Source organism: Oncorhynchus gorbuscha, linkage group LG19 (assembly GCF_021184085.1).
Source record: "Oncorhynchus gorbuscha isolate QuinsamMale2020 ecotype Even-year linkage group LG19, OgorEven_v1.0, whole genome shotgun sequence".
Lineage (NCBI taxonomy): Eukaryota > Metazoa > Chordata > Actinopteri > Salmoniformes > Salmonidae > Oncorhynchus > Oncorhynchus gorbuscha.
In genome coordinates, this window is record NC_060191.1 from 60,311,853 (window position 1) to 60,335,353 (window position 23,501).

Sequence of the window (23,501 nt, forward strand, 5' to 3'; positions counted from 1 at the left end):
CTTACCTAATTTAGCACCACCTGGTGCCCTAACCAAAATACAGGGGGTGGTCCGCCCAGGTCTTACCTATTGTGCCTAGACAATGAATATACTACGGGTATATGTATGCCCACAGGCCTCTTGCCTAAGCACTCCCTAGGTGCCTTCCCCTTCCCCCTGGGAACAAATGAAACAGAATATTAAAGAATTTCACAAACAAACTAAGAAACAAAGGACATCAAATAAGCTCTATCTGAGCAACAAACTCACAAAACATACAACCTCTCAGCAAAATCAACCTCTCAGCAAAATCAACCTCTCAGCAAAATCAACCTCTCAGCAAAATCAACCTCTCAGCAAAATCAACCTCTCAGCAAAATCAACCTCTCAGCAAAATCAACCTCTCAGCAAAATCAACCTCTCAGCAAAATCAACCTCTCAGCAAAATCAACCTCTCAGCAAAATCAACCTCTCAGCAAAATCAACCTCTCAGCAAAATCAACCTCTCAGCAAAATCTCTCTAGCAAAATCTCTCTAGCAAAATCTCTCTAGCAAAATCTCTCTAGCAAAATCTCTCTAGCAAAATCTCTCTAGCAAAATCTCTCTAGCAAAATCTCTACAATGACCTCCCAGCAAAACTCTCTCTCCTGAACAGAACACTGGCTTTTATATAGCTTCAGAATGAATGTGTAATTGGAGACAGCTGCGTCTTGACGAGGGGGCGGGGTCAGCTCTCCAATTAGCCATGGAGTCAACCAATCAGCTGCTTGAGGGATTTCAGGAAGTCATTTCCTGAAATAAACACATGCAAATACACAAACTACAACACATAAACTGGGGAACGTAACACTCTCTCTCTGTGTGTGTGTGTGTGTGTGTGTGTGTGTGTGTGTGTGTGTGTGTGTGTGTGTGTGTGTGTGTGTGTGTGTGTGTGTGTGTGTGTGTGTACTCTCCCTACCTGTCTCTCTCTGTGTGTGTGTGTGTGTGTGTGTGTGTGTGTGTGTGTGTGTGTGTGCGTGCGTGCGTGCGTGCGTGCGTGCGTGCGTGCGTGTGTGTGTGTGTGTGTGTGTGTGTGTACTCTCCCTACCTGTCTCTCTCTCTGTGTGTGTGTGTGTGTGTGTGTGTGTGTGTGTGTGTGTGTGTGTGTGTGTGTGTGCGTGCGTGCGTGCGTGCGTGCGTGCGTGTGTGTGTGTGTGTGTGTGTGTGTGTGTGTGTGTGTGTGTGTGTGTGTGTGTGTGTGTGTGTGTGTGTGTGTGTGTGTGTACTCTGCCTACCGGTCTGTTTATCTGTGTGATCCTCTGTCTATAATTGTATTTCTCTGTCCTTGAGTGTGTGCTGGTGTTTTTGAAGCCTCTGCATTTGTCAGTCCTTTTCTATCAGTAAGTGGATGTTTTTTTTTATACAGACAATGATATCCATATGGATGATGTGTCTTTGTAGTGTCTTCTGTGCCTGACTCTGACCCAATGTGTGTTGTCAGTCTCTGAAAAAGAGGTTTGATTTTTGGAGCGAGTGGGGAGGGAGTGTGTGTGAGCTGTTATCTGTGTTTTAACCTTCACATGTTGAAGTGGTAACACAGACAAAGAGCAGCTGGTTGAAATACTGTCTCATCATGTGCTGCTGTAGAATGGCCTTTAGATAATGATCTCTGTCTACGTTTAATAAAACTATTGATTGGCTCCGTTGAAGACGGGCAGGTGGCCTGGTGGTTAGAGCGTTGGACTAGTAACCAGCAGGTGGCCTGGTGGTTAGAGCGTTGGACTAGTAACCAGCAGGTGGCCTGGTGGTTAGAGCGTTGGACTAGTAACCAGCAGGTGGCCTGGTGGTTGGAGCGTTGGACTAGTAACCAGCAGGTGGCCTGGTGGTTGGAGCGTTGGACTAGTAACCAGCAGGTGGCCTGGTGGTTAGAGCGTTGGACTAGTAACCAGCAGGTGGCCTGGTGGTTGGAACGTTGGACTAGTAACCAGCAGGTGGCCTAGTGGTTAGAGCGTTAGACTAGTAACCAGCAGGTGGCCTGGTGGTTGGAGCGTTGGACTAGTAACCAGCAGGTGGCCTAGTGGTTAGAGCGTTGGACTAGTAACCAGCAGGTGGCCTAGTGGTTAGAGCGTTGGACTAGTAACCGAAAGGTTGCAAGATTGAATCCCTGAGCTGACAAGGTAAAAATCTGTTGTTTCCCCTGAACAAGGCAGTTAACCCACCGTTCCTAGGCCGTCATTGTAAATAAGCATTTGTTCTTAACTGACTTGCCGAGTTGAATAAAGGTAAATTAAACAGGGCAACAGCAGGGGAGATGTCACAGCAATGTAGTGGTTTCACAGGGTGACTGAAGAATTGGTGGGACAGGAAGTGAGATAGCTTAGCTTGGAGCATCTGCTATGTGGAGAAGCCATTGGGATGGGTTGTTTTGATGTTTTCAAACCGCCTGGTTAGCAGTAGCGCCTCACCATTGGACCCTTGGACTCCTTAGCTGTAACGCTGTAGCCGTAGTCATTTATCTGTACAGTGCCTAAGCTCTTCGACTGGGAGCCAAGCTGACAGACAGACAGACAGAGTTGATTGCCTCATGGCCTGGTCTGGTGCTTGACTGTCTCAGAAAGAGCAATAGGAAAGAAGCAGATATAGTGGCTCAGATGGTCAAAACAACAAGACAGGAAAGGTCAATGCTAAAATCTCTCTTTTTTTCTATTCTTTTTCTCCCTAGCCCCGTCTCCCGTCAACTCGATCCAGGCCAAGGACATCACCAGACACACCATCTCTCTGGCCTGGCAGCAGCCGGAGAAAGCCAACGGGGTCATCCTGGAGTACGAAGTCAAATACTACGAGAAGGTGAGGTGGGAAAGGCAGTTCTCTGGGAAATGCAGCTTTTTGCCCCATGCTTCAAAATAACATTGAACCTGACAGGTTGAGAATCGTCCATTTTTATTAAGAGTGAAAAGGTGAAGCTGAAGTAAGAACCTGTGACATGCCAGGAAAACCACCCAAACTATTTTCTCTGTCCTTCAGGACCAGAATGAGAGGAGTTATCGCATCATCAAGACGTCATCTAGGAACACTGACATCAAAGGCCTGACCCCTCTGACTTCCTACGTGTTCCACGTGCGTGCTCGCACCGCCGCCGGCTATGGAGAGTTCAGCGCTCCCTTCCAGTTCATCACCAACTCTGGTGAGTGGAGCACTGACTAGACAGCATCAAGCAAATCACGGTGAAGATGTCACAGTGACACAGAGGAAGTGACACTCGCTACCCACTTACATCTTTCTCACAGCCTCTAAGACGTCGGAACATGAATGAGATAGACATAGTGTGGGCAGGATGACTCTGTTCTGTCCAGTAGTGAAACACTGGGATCCCTCTAAGAAGAGGTGTCTGTGTGGTGACATAGAGATAGACATAGTGTGGGCAGGATGACTCTGTTCTGTCCAGTAGTGAAACACTGGGATCCCTCTAAGAAGAGATAGTGTGTGTGACTGTTCTGTGACATAGAGATAGACATAGTGTGGGCAGGATGACTCTGTTCTGTCCAGTAGTGAAACACTGGGATCCCTCTAAGAAGAGGTGTATGTGTGGTGACATAGAGATAGACATAGTGTGGGCAGGATGACTCTGTTCTGTTCAGTAGTGAAACACTGGGATCCCTCTAAGAAGAGGTGTCTGTGTGGTGACATAGAGATAGACATAGTGTGGGCAGGATGACTCTGTTCTGTCCTGTAGTGAAACACTGGGATCCCTCTAAGAAGAGGTGTCTGTGTGGTGACATAGAGATTAACATAGAGGCACACAGCTCTTTGCTCAGTGGAATGGTACTGCATTGTGTCTCAATGGAGGATACGGAACAGGTACAAATACTCTGGGCCACACACAGAGGGAGAGAGGAAGGGAGAGGGGAACATGTACTGTAGGGTTTACGTCTCTGGACCTGATCAGACTGAATGATATTGACTTTACCCTGTTTCTGTCCACCCACTCTTTCTCTACCTCTCCCTTTTCTCTCTCTTTCTCACTGCATTTGTATTCAATTTTCACTCCCTTGTCTTCTCCTCTTCTTTCACCTCCCTCCCTCCCTCCCTCCCTCCCTCCCTCCCTCCCTCCCTCCCTCCCTCCCTCCCTCCCTCCCTCCCTCCCTCCCTCCCTCCCTCCCTCCCTCCCTCCCTCCCTCCCTCCCTCCCATATTCAGTTCCAGCTCCTATCATCGGAGATGGGACTAACTCCACAGTGCTGCTGGTATCTGTGGTGGGCAGTGTTGTTCTCCTCCTCATCCTCATCAGTGCCTTCGTCATCAGCAGGAGGTGAGACTCTCATCCCCCCACCTCCCTCTCTCCCTTTCTCACTCTCCCCCTCTCTGTTTTCTTTCTTTCCATCTTGCCGTCGTGATGAGAATGTCTTGCTTGGCAGCTGCATAGTCTGTCACACGTTGGCGATAAGTGCACGCACACACACACACAAACACACACACACAAACACACACACATACAAACACACACACACACACATACACACAGCCCCATGATTGACGGTGTGACAGCTGAAGAGATGTAATCAGCGACCCTCGCTCCTCTTCTCCCACTCCATCTCCTCTTTCCTCTCTCCCCCTCTCCTCCCTCCATCTCTATCCCTTTATATCTCGCTGTGGCTATAATACGGGGCGGTAGTTAGTTACTGTGACCTGTGGAGAGAGAGCGAGGGAAAGAAAGAGACAGACAGACAGACAGACAGACAGACAGACAGACAGACAGACAGACAGACAGACAGACAGACAGACAGACAGACAGACAGACAGACAGACAGACAGACAGACAGACAGACAGACAGACAGACAGACAGACAGACAGACAGACAGACAGACAGACAGACAGACAGACAGACAGACAGACACAGAGAGAGCAGGTGGATTTGTGGGGACCCAATCAGAGAGTGGTAACCAGCGAGCAGTAGAGCAGGACAAGCAGTGACACACAGATGGGATTACATGCAGATGGGGTCTCTCTCTTCACGCTTTAACCACGCTCTGTCTTTTACTGGCCTGTGTGTGTGTGTACACTCCTGTGTGATTGCGCACTTCTATATGTATGAGAGTGTGTGGGAGATGGAGAGGGGGATGTTTGCGTGTGTGTGTGCGTGCATGTGTGTGTGATTGCGGCTCTCCCAGCCAAGCAGGTGGCCATCTTTGATTCATATTCATTGAAGGTAAGTGTCTGTCATTGTGTCTTGACCATCCTGTGGAGGAGGAGTGGGTGGGCAGTGCTCAGCGTGGCTCACAGAGCTGTTTAACAGTCATTAAAATGACAGAGAGGCACATTGTCATGTTTTAAAGTCATTAGTGCAACATTGTCCTACAGATCTGGTGGTCTTAAACAGCCAGTGAATAATAACACCATGGACTTGCTCCGTGCTGCTGAACCGTGCTAACCACGTCAGCCATGTTGTTTTTCTCCCCAGAAGGAGTAAGTACAGTAAGGCCAAGCAGGATGCTGATGAAGAGAAACACCTACACCAAGGTAGACCACTCACTTTACTCATCCTACGCTAATATCAACGTTCACTGATGAGCAGCACCATTCATTATTTAATCGTTGCCAGAAGAGCCGCTGAAAAAAGTATTACATTGGTTAATAGAGTAATAAAAAAGTATGTTTGTAAAAAAGTGTGAATTAAATGTATATTCCAAAAGTAATGTCATATTTCTAACAGTGTTTTCCAGTGAGAACCTATTGAGAAGATACATTCATATAATTTTTTAAAAGAGTTATTACACCAATCTAACAGAGACATTGTTTTAATGTAGAAGTTGAGGAATTAAAGGATCAAGGAGAAGAGAGGAAGGCAGTATAGCCCACATCATGGGGAAAATGAGGAACAGATGGAGCTCTGCTGGTCAGAATGCATTCAACGTCCCTTTCCCTCCTCCTTTCTCTCAGGAGTGAGGATATACATAGACCCCTTCACCTACGAGGACCCCAACCAGGCTGTCCGAGAGTTTGCCAAGGAGATCGACGTTTCCTGTATCAAGATTGAGAAAGTCATTGGCATCGGTACGGACTAGACTTATTATTGGCTATACGTTTACTATGTCAACATGACCGTTCTGTCAGACTGGTAATATTTGGCCAGACTCATTGGGTCAATAGAGAAAACAATGACTTGGGAGGGAAAATGTAATGTCCCTGTTTTCCAGTGCAAAAAGTTAGCTGGTGACCAATAATAGAAAATAATCAATAGCCATTTCCTCTCTCTTGCTCTCTTTCTGCTCAACTGAGAAGGAGGGATTGGGGATCAGAGGGGGTCATTCAATGATTCAAGTACAGCCCCGTTTCCCACCACCACCTGTTCCCTTCTCTCCCTCCACTAAAAATAAGTGTGTGGTACCTGTTATTAGGTCTTTCTTCACCATGTTGAAAATGTATGGGTATGTATTTTTTCTGTGAGTTTGATAAGGTGTGTGTGCGTTTTATAATAAGGTGTGTGTGTGTTTTATAATAAGGATTGTGTGTGTGTGTGTCTTCCAGGTGAGTTTGGGGAGGTGTGCAGTGGTCGTCTGAAGATGCCAGGAAAGAGGGAGATCTGTGTCGCCATTAAGACCCTGAAAGCGGGATACACAGACAAGCAGAGGCGGGACTTCCTGTCTGAGGCCAGCATCATGGGCCAATTTGACCATCCGAACATCATTCACCTGGAGGGAGTGGTCACCAAGTGTAAGTAGGCTCCTGATTGGAGAGTATTTAGCTAGATTACAATAATTTAAAATGATTTAAAATGCACAATTTAAATAAATGCAAGTAAATGTAAATACATGAGTAATTCAACGTATTGTGGAGCTTATAATATAGAGAACCAATCATATACTCTATATTTCACCTATGGAAAACATAAACTATGAGGTGATTAAATAATCCTGAACGGGACAAGCTCAGATAAAGACTTAAATCATTACACACCACGTCTGTGGTTGTGGGTGAGTTTGGAGATAGCAAGGGAGGGGGGGGGGGCTTTAACATCCAAGCCTGGTTACCCAGAGGGCCTTGGATAGGGGCGAGGAGTGGTGGGGTCCGGACACGGATCCCATCCTGGGAATCCCCAGGTGGTTGGAGTCCAGATGGAACAGGTCTGGTCCAGGTCGGCTACAGGGTTAATGTGTCCTGCGCTGTAGCTAGCTCATTAATCATAGTGTCAGCTGTAAATGTGTTTGGGGTTAGAGAGTGATATCCTATCTGCAGGACAGACCCTGTACTGCCACCATACCAGACGCTGTTGTTTAGAGTGTGTGTTGGGGGAGGGGGTGTACGTTTGGGAAACTAGTTGTGTGTTCAACTTGTAGTGCATTGTGTGCATGTGTGTTTGAGCGTGAGAGTTTGTATTGATGACATACTGGTTTAGCGTTTTATTTATTGCCTTTTACTATGAATGTGTGTCTGTTCACCTTTGATTAGGTACATGTGTGTGTGACTGTTACCTCAGAGTCCCAGTTATCTTGGCTGTTGGCTGGTTAGATGGACATACTGCCACATCTGTCCTCCTCTCTAGGAGATAAGACCAATCCCAGTCAGCCATTCAGTCTGCACAGCCACAGCCTGCCATGACACAACCATACACACTACAGGCCTGATCACTTAGCACACATCAGACCTCTCAACGGAGAGACAGAATTTCATTGAATTGAGAAGAGGGGGGGGGGGAGGCAGGGATTGGGAGGAAAGAAGGGAATCAGAGATAAGTGACGGATAGAAATAGGAGATGAGCAGAAGAGAGAGGATGAGATATAGAGGAGGATAACACGTGAGAGGGTGTAAGATTAGGAGAGAGGAGAGGGGTATAGTGGGGGTTAGAACCATAGCTGTGGGAAGTAGGGTTGCTGAGGGTGTTGCAGCTCCCCCTGATAAATCACCCCCAAAAAATAATTACTAAAAAATCATGACTAAAATCATTACTAGCTCTTTACAACTCCCGTATGAGCAGAGTGACGCAAAATACGCATCAGCAGACACAAAAAATTCACACCCTCAACTCTAAACATCTTGTCGTATCCATGGGTAGAACGATTGAGAAAGCATAGGGGAGGCTGAAAGACAAACAGACACAGAGAAGATGAAGAGAACGGGTAAATGAGATACCAGACTGGAAACAGAAACAGACTTAAAAAGAGAGAAAGTTTAAGCGAGGAGGACTGCATCCAATATCCATCTCCTTCCCTCTCCCCTTCCTCCCGTCTTTGTCATGACAAAAAGCTTGACGCCGTTTCTCAGCAATTGGTCCTTCACACTTGAGTGTGTCGGTGGAATCTATTAAGAATCCATTATTTGAATTCCCTCCCTATTCCGATCTAGTTAAAAGGGACTTCCATCTCGCCTCAGTACGGCAGCACCGCCTGTCCAAGAGGCCAATTAAGTCTTGTTAATTATTGATGAAGTCTAAATATGCACTAAATACATAAATAGGCTAACATCAGAGACTCAGAGCTGAGGCAGTATAGCCTGTCATCTTGGCCATTTATTTATTTTTTCTCAGCGTCACTCTGACATAATTCAAAACTGTCCATCGGGAGTTGTTAACACTTTGCTCCTTCACAGCTTTCCTTTAGGAAGTGATGCATTTAAATTCCCACATTTACATAATGTCAGCACTGCTAAATTAGAAAGAACCCTTTTATAAAAAAAGAAGGAAAGAAAGAACGCTCCAGTGAGTGTTAGTGGCTGGCCTCTTTGTGTTCTCCCACCAGCCTCCGCTCTCTATAATAACGTTCTCCTAACGTTACCTCATTGTTATTCAACGTTCTCTTATACGTTGTCTTCTACCATCCCTATACATTTTTTGGGACAGGTGATAATCGGCTTATTGGCGGGGCCCCTGCCCAGAGTTCATTACCAAAGGCGGCAGGACGTATTCAGTAAACAAGACATTAGCATGCAAATAGGCTGGGAGGAAGAGGGCAGGGCTGAGAAGGGGCGAGCTGAGGGTCGTAGGTCAGACGCTTCTCGGACTTGTTTGGCGAGTTGTCAATCAGTGGCAGCCCGGGGGCAGCAGGGGACAACAAAACAGAGCAAAGATGGTTGACAAAGCGGCTCCCCTCTCAAGTTGAACTCCACATCCTCTTTGGGATGCTGCTGAAGTCCTGTATATCATGGAGCACCAATCACACGTCGCACAGAGCCGTGGCTGACAGCCTCTTGACAATCGGACCAGTCCAACGCAGAGTTGGAGAACTTTAGCTTTAGACCCCTCACACCCCTGAGTCAATTATTTGTAGAATCACCTTTGGCAGAGATTACCGCTGTGAGAGTTTCTGGGTAAGTCTCTAAAAGCTTTCCACACCTGGATTGTGCAACATTTGCCCATTATTCTTTTCTAAATTCTTCAAACTCTGTCATATTGATTGTTGATCATTGCTGCACAACCATTTTCAGGTCTTACCATAGATTTTCAAGCAGATTTAAGTCAACACTGTAACTCAACCACTCAGGAACATTCACTGTTTTCTTGGTAAGCAACTCCAGTGTAGATTTGGCCTTGTGTTTTAGGCTATTGTCCTGCTGAAAGGTGAATTCATCTCCTAGTGTCGGCTGGAAATCAGACTGATTCAGGTTTCCTCTAAGGTTTTGCCTGTGCTTAGATCCATTCCGTTTATTTTTTAATCCTTAACACCTCTCCAGTCCTCAACAATTACATGTATAACCATAACATGATGCAACCACCACTATGCTTGAAAATATGGAGAGTGGTACTCAGTAATGTGTTGTATTGGATTTGCCCCAAACATGTTCTAGTCAGGACAAAAATGTAAATGCTTTGCCACAGTTTTTTCAGTGTTACTATAGTGCCTTGTTGCAGTATTACTATAGTGCCTTGTTGCAGTACTACTTTAGTGCCTTGTTGCAGTATTACTATAGTGCCTTGTTGCAGTACTACTTTAGTGCCTTGTTGCAGTATTACTATAGTGCCTTGTTGCAGTATTACTATAGTGCCTTGTTGCAGTATTACTTTAGTGCCTTGTTGCAGTGTTACTTTAGTGGCTTGTTGCAGTACTACTTTAGTGCCTTGTTGCAGTATTACTTTAGTGGCTTGTTGCAGTACTACTTTAGTGCCTTGTTGCAGTATTACTTTAGTGCCTTGTTGCAGTATTACTTTAGTGCCTTGTTGCAATATTACTTTAGTGCCTTGTTGCAGTACTACTTTAGTGCCTTGTTGCAGTATTACTTTAGTGCCTTGTTGCAGTATTACTTTAGTGCCTTGTTGCAGTATTACTTTAGTGCCTTGTTGCAGTACTACTTTAGTGCCTTGTTGCAGTATTACTTTAGTGCCTTGTTGCAGTATTACTTTAGTGCCTTGTTGCAGTACTTGTTGCACTTTAGTGCCTTGTTGCAGTACTACTTTAGTGCCTTGTTGCAGTATTACTTATTACTTTAGTGCCTTGTTGCAGTACTACTTTAGTGCCTTGTTGCAGTATTACTTTAGTGCCTTGTTGCAGTATTACTTTAGTGCCTTGTTGCAGTACTACTTTAGTGCCTTGTTGCAGTACTACTTTAGTGCCTTGTTGCAGTATTACTTTAGTGCCTTGTTGCAGTACTTTAGTGCTTGTTGCAGTGCCTTGTTGCAGTATTACTTTAGTGCCTTGTTGCAGTATTACTTTAGTGCCTTGTTGCAGTATTACTTTAGTGCCTTGTTGCAGTATTACTTTAGTGCCTTGTTGCAGTATTACTTTAGTGCCTTGTTGCAGTATTACTTTAGTGCCTTGTTGCAGTACTACTTTAGTGCCTTGTTGCAGTATTACTTTAGTGCCTTGTTGCAGTACTACTTTAGTGCCTTGTTGCAGTATTACTTTAGTGCCTTTTAGTTGCAGTACTACTTTAGTGCCTTTAGTGTGCCTTGTTGCAGTACTTACTTTAGTGCCTTGTTGCAGTACTACTTTAGTGCCTTGTTGCAGTGTTACTTTAGTGCCTTGTTGCAGTATTACTATAGTGCCTTGTTGCAGTGTTACTATAGTGCCTTGTTGCAGTGTTACTTTAGTGCCTTGTTGCAGTGTTACTTTAGTGCCTTGTTGCAGTATTACTATAGTGCCTTGTTGCAGTGTTACTATAGTGCCTTGTTGCAGTGTTACTTTAGTGCCTTGTTGCAGTGTTACTATAGTGCCTTGTTGCAGTATTACTTTAGTGGCTTGTTGCAGTATTACTTTAGTGCCTTGTTGCAGTACTACTTTAGTGCCTTGTTGCAGTACTACTTTAGTGCCTTGTTGCAGTGTTACTTTAGTGCCTTGTTGCAGTACTACTTTAGTGCCTTGTTGCAGTATTACTTTAGTGCCTTGTTGCAGTACTACTTTAGTGCCTTGTTGCAGTATTACTTTAGTGCCTTGTTGCAGTATTACTTTAGTGCCTTGTTGCAGTATTACTTTAGTGCCTTGTTGCAGTATTACTTTAGTGCCTTGTTGCAGTATTACTTTAGTGCCTTGTTGCAGTATTACTTTAGTGCCTTGTTGCAGTACTACTTTAGTGCCTTGTTGCAGTATTACTTTAGTGCCTTGTTGCAGTACTACTTTAGTGCCTTGTTGCAGTATTACTTTAGTGCCTTGTTGCAGTACTACTTTAGTGCCTTGTTGCAGTATTACTTTAGTGCCTTGTTGCAGTACTACTTTAGTGCCTTGTTGCAGTGTTACTTTAGTGCCTTGTTGCAGTATTACTATAGTGCCTTGTTGCAGTGTTACTATAGTGCCTTGTTGCAGTGTTACTTTAGTGCCTTGTTGCAGTGTTACTTTAGTGCCTTGTTGCAGTGTTACTTTAGTGCCTTGTTGCAGTGTTACTATAGTGCCTTGTTGCAGTGTTACTTTAGTGCCTTGTTGCAGTGTTACTATAGTGCCTTGTTGCAGTATTACTTTAGTGGCTTGTTGCAGTATTACTTTAGTGCCTTGTTGCAGTACTACTTTAGTGCCTTGTTGCAGTACTACTTTAGTGCCTTGTTGCAGTGTTACTTTAGTGCCTTGTTGCAGTATTACTTTAGTGCCTTGTTGCAGTATTACTTTAGTGCCTTGTTGCAGTGTTACTTTAGTGCCTTGTTGCAGTACTACTATAGTGCCTTGTTGCAGTACTACTTTAGTGCCTTGTTGCAGTATTACTTTAGTGCCTTGTTGCAGTACTACTTTAGTGCCTTGTTGCAGTATTACTTTAGTGCCTTGTTGCAAACAGGATGCATGTTTTAATTCTGTACAGGCCCCCTTCATTTCAATCTGTAAATTAGGTTAGTATTGTGAAGTAACTACCATTAACAGCCATTAAACTCTGTAACTGTTTTAAAGTCACCATTGACCTCATGATTTCTTCCTCTCTGGCATCTTAGTTAGGAATGATGCCTGTAGTGACTGGGTGTATTGATACACGATCCAAAGTGTAATTAATAACTTCACCATGCCTAAAGGGATATTCAATGTCTACTTTTTATAAAACATTTTACACATCTACCAATAGGTGCCCACCTTTGCGAGGTATTAACCTCCCTGGTCTTTGTGGTTGAATCTGTGTTTGAAATTCACTGCTCGAATAATAGACCTTACAGATAATTGTATGTGTGGGGTACAGAGATGAGGTAGTCATTCAAAAATCATGTTACACACAGAGTGAGTCCATGCAACTTATTATGTGACTTGTGAAGCACATTTTTACTCCTGAACTTCTTTAGGCTTGACATAACAAAGAGGTTGAATACTTATTGAATCAAGACATTTCAGTTTTTCATTTTAAATTCATTAGTTAACATAACAATAAAAAATAGGAATTCCACTTTGACATTATGGTGTATTGTGTGTAGGACAGTGACAAACAAGTCTACATGTAATCCATTTTAAATTCAGGCTGTAACACAACAACATGTGGAAACAGTCTCGGGCTGTAACACAACAACATGTGGAAACAGTCTCGGGCTGTAACACAACAACATGTGGAAACAGTCTAGGGATGTAACACAACAACATGTGGAAACAGTCTAGGGCTGTAACACAACAACATGTGGAAACAGTCTAGGGCTGTAACACAACAACATGTGGAAACAGTCTAGGGCTGTAACACAACAACATGTGGAAACAGTCTAGGGCTGTAACATAACAACATGTGGAAACAGTCTAGGGCTGTAACACAACAACATGTGGAAACAGTCTGGGGGCTGTAACACAACAACATGTGGAAACAGTCTAGGGCTGTAACACAACAACATGTGGAAACAGTCTAGGGCTGTAACACAACAACATGTGGAAACAGTCTAGGGCTGTAACACAACAACATGTGGAAACAGTCGCTGTAACACTAAACAGTGTGCACAACATTTCACAACAACATGTGGAAACAGTTTGCTTGTTTGCTTGTTAGTGTACTAGGTGTGTGTGTGTGTGTGTGTGTGTGTGTGTGTGTGTGTGTGTGTGTGTGTGTGTGTGTGTGTGTGTGTGTGTGTGTGTGTGTGTGTGTGTGTGTGTGTGTGTGTGTGTGTGTGTGTGTGTGTGTGTGTGTGTGTGTGGGTGGGAGGTGGTGTTATGTTACAGTAGAGATCCCTCTTTCTGTGTAGAGTAAGGAGGAGACGTGAGGACACACTGTTACACTGAACTAATTTAATCACTACGGGACTGAGACGAATGATGTACCCCCTCCCAACACAACACACACTACACACCACACACACCCCTGAGAAGCACTGCTCTCCTGCTGCTTTGGGCAGTGATGTGCATCGTTTACCTCCATAATCATCTGCCTTTCATTTCCCTCCCTCCCTCCTTCCCTCCTTTTCTTCAGGTAAACCAGTGATGATTGTCACAGAGTACATGGAGAATGGTTCGTTGGATGCATTTCTGAGGGTAAGTCATGCAATGCAGTCTGTGTACTCAACTCTCTGTGTGGTATGTGTCTGCTTTCAAATGTTCAGAACTCTAGGTATGACTATTACAGCCGCTAGCCTCTTCATGAATGTCAGCCAAGCAACGTCATAAAGAGTAACATCATCCCATCCTGCCACTGCATACAAACATGACCTAACATGCATTGATTTGTTTGTTTGCTTCTTTAGAAGAATGACGGGCGTTTCACAGTGATCCAGCTGGTGGGCATCTTGCGTGGCATCGCTTCGGGCATGAAGTACCTTTCTGATATGAGCTATGTCCACAGAGACCTGGCCGCACGCAACATCCTGGTCAACAGCAACCTGGTGTGTAAGGTGTCTGACTTCGGCATGTCACGAGTCCTGGAGGATGACCCCGAGGCTGCATACACCACCAGGGTAAGAGAGTGTGTGTGTGTGCACAAGCTTGTGTGTGGCTGTAGTGTTAATACATTTCAGCGTTTTCATGCTTGTATGTACCTATGTATTTGGTACAGTGTGAGCGATACTATCAGTTTGTTACCTGTCAATCACAGGGAGGGAAGATCCCCATTCGCTGGACAGCCCCAGAAGCCATTGCCTACAGGAAGTTCACCTCGGCCAGCGACGTGTGGAGCTACGGCATAGTAATGTGGGAAGTGATGTCATATGGGGAGCGCCCATATTGGGACATGAGTAACCAGGATGTAAGTCTACAGTAAGAACACATTCAGGTTTAAAACGTCAAATAATAAGGATGTAATGTCATTATAGAAATATTATCTGTGTAATTACAGCTGTGCAATTTTCATGATTACTTCATATTATTCAATTATAATAACATCATTGTTATAGTGTAATTAGGATGGCTGAGTAATCTCACAGTCTCACAGTCTACCATCAACCCTAACCTCTAACCTCTGCCCTCTCTCCCCACAGGTGATCAAGGCCATAGATGAGGGGTACAGGCTTCCCCCGCCCATGGACTGCCCCGTGGCACTGCACCAGCTGATGCTGGACTGCTGGCAGAGGGAGAGGGGCGACAGGCCCAAGTTTGGCCAGATAGTCAACATGCTGGACAAACTGATCCGGAACCCCAACAGCCTGAAGAGGACTGGAGGAGAGACCACACGGTGAGACAGAGATTTCTTACTTTATTCACTATTATTGTAATGTGTGTAATCAGTACTGTTTTATATACTGTACTTCCATACAACATTAACTGAATGGTACACCTTGTAAAATAAGGTATGTGTTCTAATAGAGTTGAGAATTACAATGGTAGCTAGCAGTATGTTATAAAAAGCCCCCTTTAAGTAGGAGTCGTTACTCCTAGGTGGAACTGTGTATTTGTACAGACCCAGAGCTAGTCGGGGAGGGAGGACATGTTCTTCTTTAACCCAGGGATAGAGGGAGAGAGAGAGAGGGTGAACGAGGGGGAGAATGGGAGAGGGAGTCCTAGAGGAATAATTAGTGGAACTGAATCCCATGAACAGATTTTACAGGGGGGGTAGGAACAAGGGTGAGGTCTTGGGGACCCTAGTAACATCTCAATCCATGGCTCAGGGTGTTAGAGATGGAGAAAGATGCCCAAAGCACCACAGTATTTCACAACGAATTTCGCAACAAAGTAAGGGGTACTACCCCAGAGCCCCCCCCCCCAACAGTCCCCAGCCCCCAGCCAGACCAAAGTGGCGATTGAACCCAGCAGCCCAAGCCTTTCAGCCAACACCTGTTAAATTATTGAGGAGGGGTGCAGTGTAGCGGGACCGTAGTGAGTGTAAATATTTGATGGCAGATATCGTTGTGAAGCTAAGGAAGGAGGGATGAAGGAATGGAAAAGGTGTTGGTGAGTGCCTGAAAGAAAGACCGAGTCATGATTAATATCTGCATGCTAGAGGAGAAGCAGTGGGAGGTTAAAGCCACAGTGTATGTTGTTAATGTTTTCTCTTTAAATAATGATTAACTAACCGTGTCGGTGACACAAGGGAGGAACTGTGTTTCACTTGGCTTCTGTCTTCGAGGACAAATAGAGATGGGACACATGCTAGCGCTTAGTTTGTCTAACCTGCTGATTCCATCAGAAAAAAAAGGTGAGAGAGGGGGGGGGGGAAGAGTCAGAAAGAAAGAAGAGAGGCTGAAGAATTACAGTTCCTTTTTCAAAGTCTCAGGGTTGACTGTAGTTCACATGTGCCTGACCCCTGTGATAGGCTAACGTCAGATGATGAAAAACCTCACTAACCATAAGGCCATGACAATAGTATCTCAAAATGTTGGCTTAGGAAGCTTGACACACATTTAGTGGGTTATTCATTTCGGTCAATGCGTAAAGATTGTACTTATAAAAAAATAACATTTTTTTTATTTGGTGGGTCAAAAGAAAACTCACTAAAGATTTAGGTGGGTTAGACAACTGAAAGTTGTAGGTACCGTTGCTTTAATATAGTGCAAGTTGTCTAGATGTAGACTGACTCTCCACCCCTCTCCGTCCCCAGACCCAGCACCACCCTCCTGGAGCCGGTCAGCCCGGAGGTGGCCTCGGCACTGGGCTCTGTGGAGGACTGGCTGCAGGCCATCGGCATGGAGAGATACAGTGACAACTTCACCGCAGCAGGATACACCACCCCAGAGGCTGTGGTTCATATGACACAGGAGTGAGTTATGCTTGGTTTACTCAGCATTTATGCATCCAGGAGAGACCTGTCTGACTTTTTTACTGATTTATATTAGGCCGGGTTGACACCTAGAGAGGATGTTAAATCTGTCATATGAATCAGGAAGCTGTCATAGTGTGTCTTGGTTCCTAATGTTTTCTTTCCTCCTCTTGTTAAAACAGGGACATGGGCCGAATTGGAATCTCCTCAGCTGCACACCAGAATAAGATCCTGACCAGCGTCCAGGGAATGCTCTCCCAAATGCAACAGATGCAAGGCAGAATGGTTCCGGTCTGATCAACGAGAAGGAAACGACTTCATTTCTAACGGATAATACAAATTAAATATCAAAAGACAAATGAACAATCAAATTGTTTACCTCTTCCATGCACTTTAAATTGGATTTAAAAGAAGAAGAAAAGAACAAGAAGAAGAAAAGTGGGAAATATGCACTTTTGATCAGATATTAGACCTTGCCCTATTGAGAACGGGATGTTTTTCTGTCCGAGCGACGCTGAGAACGGGGATGGATGGAAAGCTTTTCCGAGAGGCCAACTGGAGTGCCTTCAATGGTCTGGAAGGAATTCAGAGGGGATCGCTCCTCTAGGCAAGAGTAATATTTCTGGAAAGTTCTTTCTGGAATACCCACAGAGCAGATTTTTGTATCGTAACTGTGTTCTGTCCTGTGTGTATGACTTGTTCTCTGTGACTCGCTGCCATATCCTCGATTGTCTTTTCTTTACGTTCGAATACCAACAGACAAAATGGAGGATTCCAACCTCAAGATAAACACTGATGTTCTGAATCTGAGCGGTTGAGGGAGGGATGGAGGAGGGAGGGGAAGGGGGTTCTGTGTTTTTGCTCTGTTCTGGTCTTGTTTTGTCCAAGATTGGGCTGTTTTGTTGCCCTCTGGACATTTTCTCAGAATGTCTTTGATCTAAAGAGGTGCATTCCTACCCCTTGTCCTCCCGAACCACCATCCCATCCCTCCTCAAACATCTTTCATCACCCCTTTTGGATTACAGCCCGCCCCCCTGGGTCTGATTATTGCTCTATGTTATTTGACGGACAGCTGTTTGGACCAGTTGGATTCTTACTGTGTAGTTGTTTCCTGAATGTGGAACTGAGAGCAAAGGATTATGGGATTTATTTGGACACGACTGTGCACTACTGCGGAGAGATGGATATGTAACAAAACAACAAGGACAACGACATCAAAATAAACAAGAGAATACATGCTGGACATTATTCAATCATCAATCACAATGGTAAGGATCTATAAACTACCTATCCCTTAGTTATTTTAGTCATGTTATCGTTACTCATTGTGTATTTACTCCTTGTGTTGTTATTTTTAACAAATGATTTATCTTTTTATCTCTCTGCATTGTTGAAAGGGCCCATAAGTAAGCATTTCACTGTTAGTCTACACCTGTTGTTTCTGAAGCATGTGATAAATAACATTTCATTTGATTTGAATTGATTTGACATATCTTTGTTGGCATTAACACAACAAACAAAAAAACAATTAACTATAAAACACTATAGTATGTGAAATTATTCAGGTCTGACCTGGATCATTATGTACAGTGCATTTGGAAAGTATTCAGACCCCTTGACTTTTTCCACAATTTGTTACGTTACAGCCTTTTTCTAAATGAGAAAAAATACAACAATGTCCTCATCAATCTACATACAATACCCCATAATGACAAAGCAAAAACAGGTTTTTAGAAAGGTTTGAAAATGTATTCAAAATAAAAAACAGATCACTTTTTCAGTATTCAGGCCCTTTGCTATAAGACACGAAATTGAGCTCAAGTGCATCCTGTTTCTATTCATCATCCTTGAGATGTTCTACAACTGTCCACCTGTGGTAAATTCAATTGATTAGACATGATTTGGAAAGGCACACACCTGTCTATATAAGGTCCCACGGTTGACAGTGCATGTCAGAGCAAAAACCAAGCTATGAGGTCGAAGGAATTGTCCATAGAGCTCCGAGACAAGATTGTGTCTAGGCACAGATCTGGTGGAAGGGTACCAAAACATTTCTGCAGCATTGGTTTGGGAGGTGACCAAGAGATCCTCTGTGGAGATGGGAGAACCTTCCAGAAGGACAACCGTCTTTGTAGCACTCCACCAATCAGGCATCTATGATAGTGGCCAGACGGAAACCACTCGTCAGTAAAAGGCACATAAAAGCCTGCTTGGAGTTTGCCAAATGGCACTTAACCTGTTGCGACGAGCAATCCCGTAACCGGGATCTTAAGTATAGACTCAAGCTCATTAGCATAACGCAACGTTAACTATTCATGAAAATTGCAAATGAAATTAAAGAAATATATTGGCTCTCAAGCTTAGCCTTTTGTTAACAACACTGTCATCTCAGATTTTCAAAATATGCTTTTCAACCATAGCAAAACAAGCATTTGTTTAAGAGTATTGATAGCTAGCATAGCATTAAGCCTAGCATTCAGCAGGCAACATTTTCACAAAAACAAGAAAAGCATTCAAATAAAATGCTCCTTTTCAATGAGGAGACTCTCAGTTAGATAGCAAATGTTCAGTTTTTCCAAAAATATTATTTGTGTAGGAGAAATCGCTCCGTTTTGTTCATCACGTTTGGCTGAGAAAAAACCCCGAAAATTCAGTCATCAAAACGCCAAACTTTTTTCCAAATTAACTCCATAATATGGACAGAAACATGGCAAACGTTGTTTAGAATCAATCCTCAAGGTGTTTTTCACATATCTATTTGATGATAAGTCATTTGTGGCAGTTTGGTTTCTCCTCTAAACCACATGGGAAAATGCATGCAGCTGGAGATATAATTATAATATATAATATATAATAATAATTTCGACGGGGGACACCAAGCGGACACCTGGTAAATGTAGTCTCTTATGGTCAATCTTCCAATGATATGCCTACAAATACGTCACAATGCTGCAGACACGTTGGGGAAACGACAGAAAGTGTAGGCCCATTCCTTGCGCATTCATAGCCATATAAGGAGACAATGGAACAAAGCGCATTCAAAATCTGGGGCATTTCCTGTTTGAAATTTTATCTTGGTTTCACCTGTAGCATCAGATCTGTGGCACTCACAGATAATATCTTTGCAGATTTGGAAACGCCAGAGTGTTTTCTTTCCAAAGCTGTCAATTATATGCATAGTCAAGCATCTTTTCGTGACAAAATATCTTGTTCAAAACGGGAACGTTTTTCATCCCAAAATTTTAATAGCGCCCCCTAATGCATAACAGGACTCTCAGACCGTGAGAAACAAGATGAAACCAAGATGGAACTATTTTGCCTGAATGCCAAGCGTCACGTCTGGAGGAAACCTGGCACCATCCTTGCGGTGAAGCATGGTGGTTGCAGCATCATACTGTGGGGATGTTTTTCAGAGGCAGGAACTGGGAGACTAGTCAGGATGGAGGGAAAGTACAGAGAGATCCTTGATGGAAAGCATGCTCCAGAGCGCTCAGGACCGCAGAACTGGATGAAGTTTCACCTTCCAACAGGACAACAAGACTAATCACACATCCAAGTCCTTGATTGGCCCAGCCAGAGCCCGGACTTGAACCCGAACGAACATCTCTGGAGAGACCTGAAAATAGCTGTATAGCAACGCTCCCCATCCAACTTGACAGAGTTTGAGAGGATCTGCAGAGAAGAATGGGAGAAACTCCCAACTGCCAAGCGTGTAGCGTCATACCCAATAAGACCAGAGGCTGTAATCGCTGCCAAAAGTGCTTCATTTACATTACATTTAAGTCATTTAGCAGACGCTCTTATCCAGAGCGACTTACAAATTGGTGCATTCACCTTATGACATCCAGTGGGACAGTCACTTAACAGCAAAGTACTGATTAAAAGGTCTGAATACTTATGTAAGTGTGATATAAAAAAAATGTAATTAGCAAAGGTTTTTGCTTAGTTTTGGGGTATTGTGTGTAAATGTGGAAAAAGTCAAATACTTTCAGAATGCACTGTATATACTGCAGTACTGTTGGCCATTACACTTTCTAACCCTCTGCAGTGTGTACATACTGTAGTACTGTCTAACTCTCTCTCTCTCTCTCTCTCTCTCTCTCTCTCTCTCTCTCTCTCTCTCTCTCTCTCTCTCTCTCTCTCTCTCTCTGCAGTGTGTACATACTGCAGTACTGTGTAACTCTGTCTCTCTGCAGTGTGTTCATACTGTAGTACTGTCTAACTCTCTCTCTGCGGTGTGTACATACTGTAGTACTGTCTAACTCTCTCTCTGCAGTGTATATATACTGTAGTACTGTCTAACTCTCTCTCTCTCTCTCGCTCTCTGCAGTGTGTACATACTGTAGTACTGTCTAACTCTCTCTCTGCAGTGTGTACATACTGTAGTACTATCTAACTCTCTCTCTCTCTGCAGTGTGTACATACTGTGTAACTCTCTGCAGTGGTGAGCTCATTGAGTGCTGAGCTGTTTGAGTGGTGTGTTAATAAACCAGCAGCCCGGCACCTGAGGCCGTAGAGTAGATCAATAAGCCCTGTTCTCAGATCAGTCACTGCTCTAAACCGCCTGGCGTGTGAATGAGGACGATTAATCACTGACTGGGTCAGCAGACAGCACACCACAGCCGCTCCCACCTGGGTTCAAATAGTATTTTAAGTCATTTTGAATACTTTTCCTGGGCTTGATTGCACTTGCCTAGTGCAATGGAATCAATAGAAGAGTAGCAAAACTGCAAACCCCGCCCGTCTGGCACTCCAGGCAGGCTAAACCAAATGATTAAAATATTTGAACGATTTTAAATAGGCTGCAGACCTGGGTTTAAATACTATCATAGCGGCATGACTCAGGATCGGTTCCCATGACGAAGGAAATGTTTTCCATTGTTGGCTTTTGCCAACCAATAATGCAGTGATGTCATTGTATCGGTTGGTGAAGGCTGATGTTCTTGTTAAGCATTGAATGACTAGAACTTTCCATATGCTTTAACTGGTATGTGTTGTTCGGCATCACAAGGAGATTTGAGTAGTTCTATGCCAGGCAGAACTGGCATTCAAACTGAACACTTTCAAAACCAACCATGGCTGACGTGATCCCTCACACACAATCTCTCTCTCTCTCTCTCTCTCTCTCTCTCTCTCTCTCTCTCTCTCTCTCTCTCTCTCTCTCTCTCTCTCTCTCTCTCTCTCTCTCTCTCTCTCTCTCTCTCTCTCTCTCTCTCTCTCTCTCTCTCTCTCTCCCTGTCTCTCTCTCTCTCTCTCTCTCTCTCTCTCTCTCTCTCTCTCTCTCTCTCTCTCTCTCTCTCTCTCTCTCTCTCTCTCTCTCTCTCCTGTCTCTCTCTCGTTCTCTCTCTCTCCCTGTCTCTCTCTCTCTCTCTCTCTCTCTCTCTCTCTCTCTCTCTCTCTGTCTCTCTCTCTCTCTCTCTGTCTCTCTCTCTCTCTCTCTCTCTCTCTCTCTCTCTCTCTCTCTCTCTCTCTCTCTCTCTCTCTCTCTCTCTCTCTCTCTCTCCCTGTCTCTCTCTCTCTCTCTCCCTGTCTCTCTCTCTCTCTCCCTGTCTCTCTCTCTCTCCCTGTCTCTCTCCCTGTCTCTCTCGCTTTCTCTCTTTCTCTCTCTCTGTCTCCCCCCACCCACTTCTCTCTCTCTCTCCTCCAGCTGCCACCGCCTTTCATCAACAGGATTCCTGTCTCTCTCCATGACCAGAATTCCTCCTCTTCTCCTTGGAGTCTCCTCCAACTTCATCTCTCCATGACTGGCACGTTCACTGTTCGGCGTCGCTCCATTTTTCAGAACGGACAAACAGACTAGCGATCCATGACCACCATCAACAGCTTACGAAAACAATATGAATGATTCAGCAACGCTTAAAAACATTTAAATAATGTAATATAAACTAGACCCTGCTCCAGCAGACAATGTACTTGTTTTATGAATTTTTAAGTTTATTTTCCTTTGTGTTTTGGTTTGCATGTAAAGTGAGCATGTGGTAGTGTGTTGAGGGTGTGTGTGTGTGTGTGTGTGTGTGTGTGTGTGTGTGTGTGTGTGTGTGTGTGTGTGTGTGTGTGTGTGTGTGTGTGTGTGTGTGTGTGTGTGTGTGTGTGTGTGTGTGTGTGTGTGTGTGTGTGTGTGTGTGTGTGTGTATGAGTGTCTATGATGTCTTCAAAATAATATCAATAGTTGTCTGTTTTTATGCTACAGTGGAGGGGGTTTACGAATTTGTTTTTGGAATTTCATGACCTGCTTTGTGTCGACAAAAACAATGTAAAGTGTGCCACTACTCCTGCTCTGTCAATCCTCTTCAGCAACAGCATTTAAAGAGTTTTGATGTTTTCAACACACCCTTATCTGCAATGGCTTTAGTAGTGGGATCCAGTGGAATATATAGACAATAGCCTCCTGTACTGACAGAAACACAGAAGGACAGATGGACAGTCATCTGCATTGGCTCTCTCAATAGAAAGCGGATTGGACTCCCCGAGCTGAAGAAAAATCTTTCTGGATTTTGAGCAGGGGATGTATGTAGTCAACATGATGCTGAAAAGGGTGATAAGAAGGGAATATCATTGATCTCGTTTCATTTAGATGTTTCAGACATGCAGGTCAGGTTACATTCAAAGGACTTTAAAAAATATACAAATGATACAATCGTTACTATCTGAATGTTTTTCCGATCATATGTGATGGTTGACCTACTACAGATTCCTCCGTCCTCCATACCAGCCCAGCTCAATGATCTTCTCTTTGCTGAAGTAGGGTTTTAATCCGTCAACGACCTGTCATGTGAAATATGCAAGAAGTGTGAGGAAAGGAAAACAGAATGTACTGTATAGTACTTTTACATTTAGTTAATGATGAAACAACCTAAGAAAACACACATTAAGGTTTGTCATTGTATGCCTTCTGATACCATATGATCCAGCCATGTAGACCTAACATTCTTTTAATCTTGTTTTTGTTGTTGTAATATTTTGATTTGATTTTTGGTCATTTGTTTTATTTTGTCAAGGATTTTAGGTACATGTAACTTATGTCATTATTTATGGTCTTTTATATCTAGTTT

The 23,501-nt window shown here is 44.0% G+C and overlaps 1 protein-coding gene across 2 annotated transcripts in view; it reads left to right on the forward strand.

Annotated features, from left to right (window-relative positions):
* LOC124005484 (ephrin type-A receptor 4) overlaps window positions 1–23,501 on the forward strand; it is a 93,699-nt gene that overhangs the window by 70,140 nt on the left and 58 nt on the right. Inside the window, exons 6-18 of one of the 2 annotated variants that reach the window (XM_046314786.1) lie at window positions 2,681–2,805; window positions 2,983–3,142; window positions 4,155–4,266; window positions 5,420–5,475; window positions 5,896–6,009; window positions 6,484–6,669; window positions 13,735–13,796; window positions 14,006–14,215; window positions 14,353–14,502; window positions 14,735–14,928; window positions 16,291–16,449; window positions 16,632–17,717; window positions 22,097–23,501. The exon at window positions 22,097–23,501 is cut by the window's right edge and continues 58 nt beyond it. In XM_046314786.1, coding sequence (XP_046170742.1) covers window positions 2,681–2,805; window positions 2,983–3,142; window positions 4,155–4,266; window positions 5,420–5,475; window positions 5,896–6,009; window positions 6,484–6,669; window positions 13,735–13,796; window positions 14,006–14,215; window positions 14,353–14,502; window positions 14,735–14,928; window positions 16,291–16,449; window positions 16,632–16,746 — 1,643 coding nt within the window. In that variant the 3' untranslated portion in view covers window positions 16,747–17,717; window positions 22,097–23,501. Of the gene's footprint in view, window positions 1–2,680; window positions 2,806–2,982; window positions 3,143–4,154; window positions 4,267–5,416; window positions 5,476–5,895; window positions 6,010–6,483; window positions 6,670–13,734; window positions 13,797–14,005; window positions 14,216–14,352; window positions 14,503–14,734; window positions 14,929–16,290; window positions 16,450–16,631; window positions 17,718–22,096 lie in introns of both variants that reach the window. The other variant, XM_046314785.1, reaches the window with a different exon arrangement.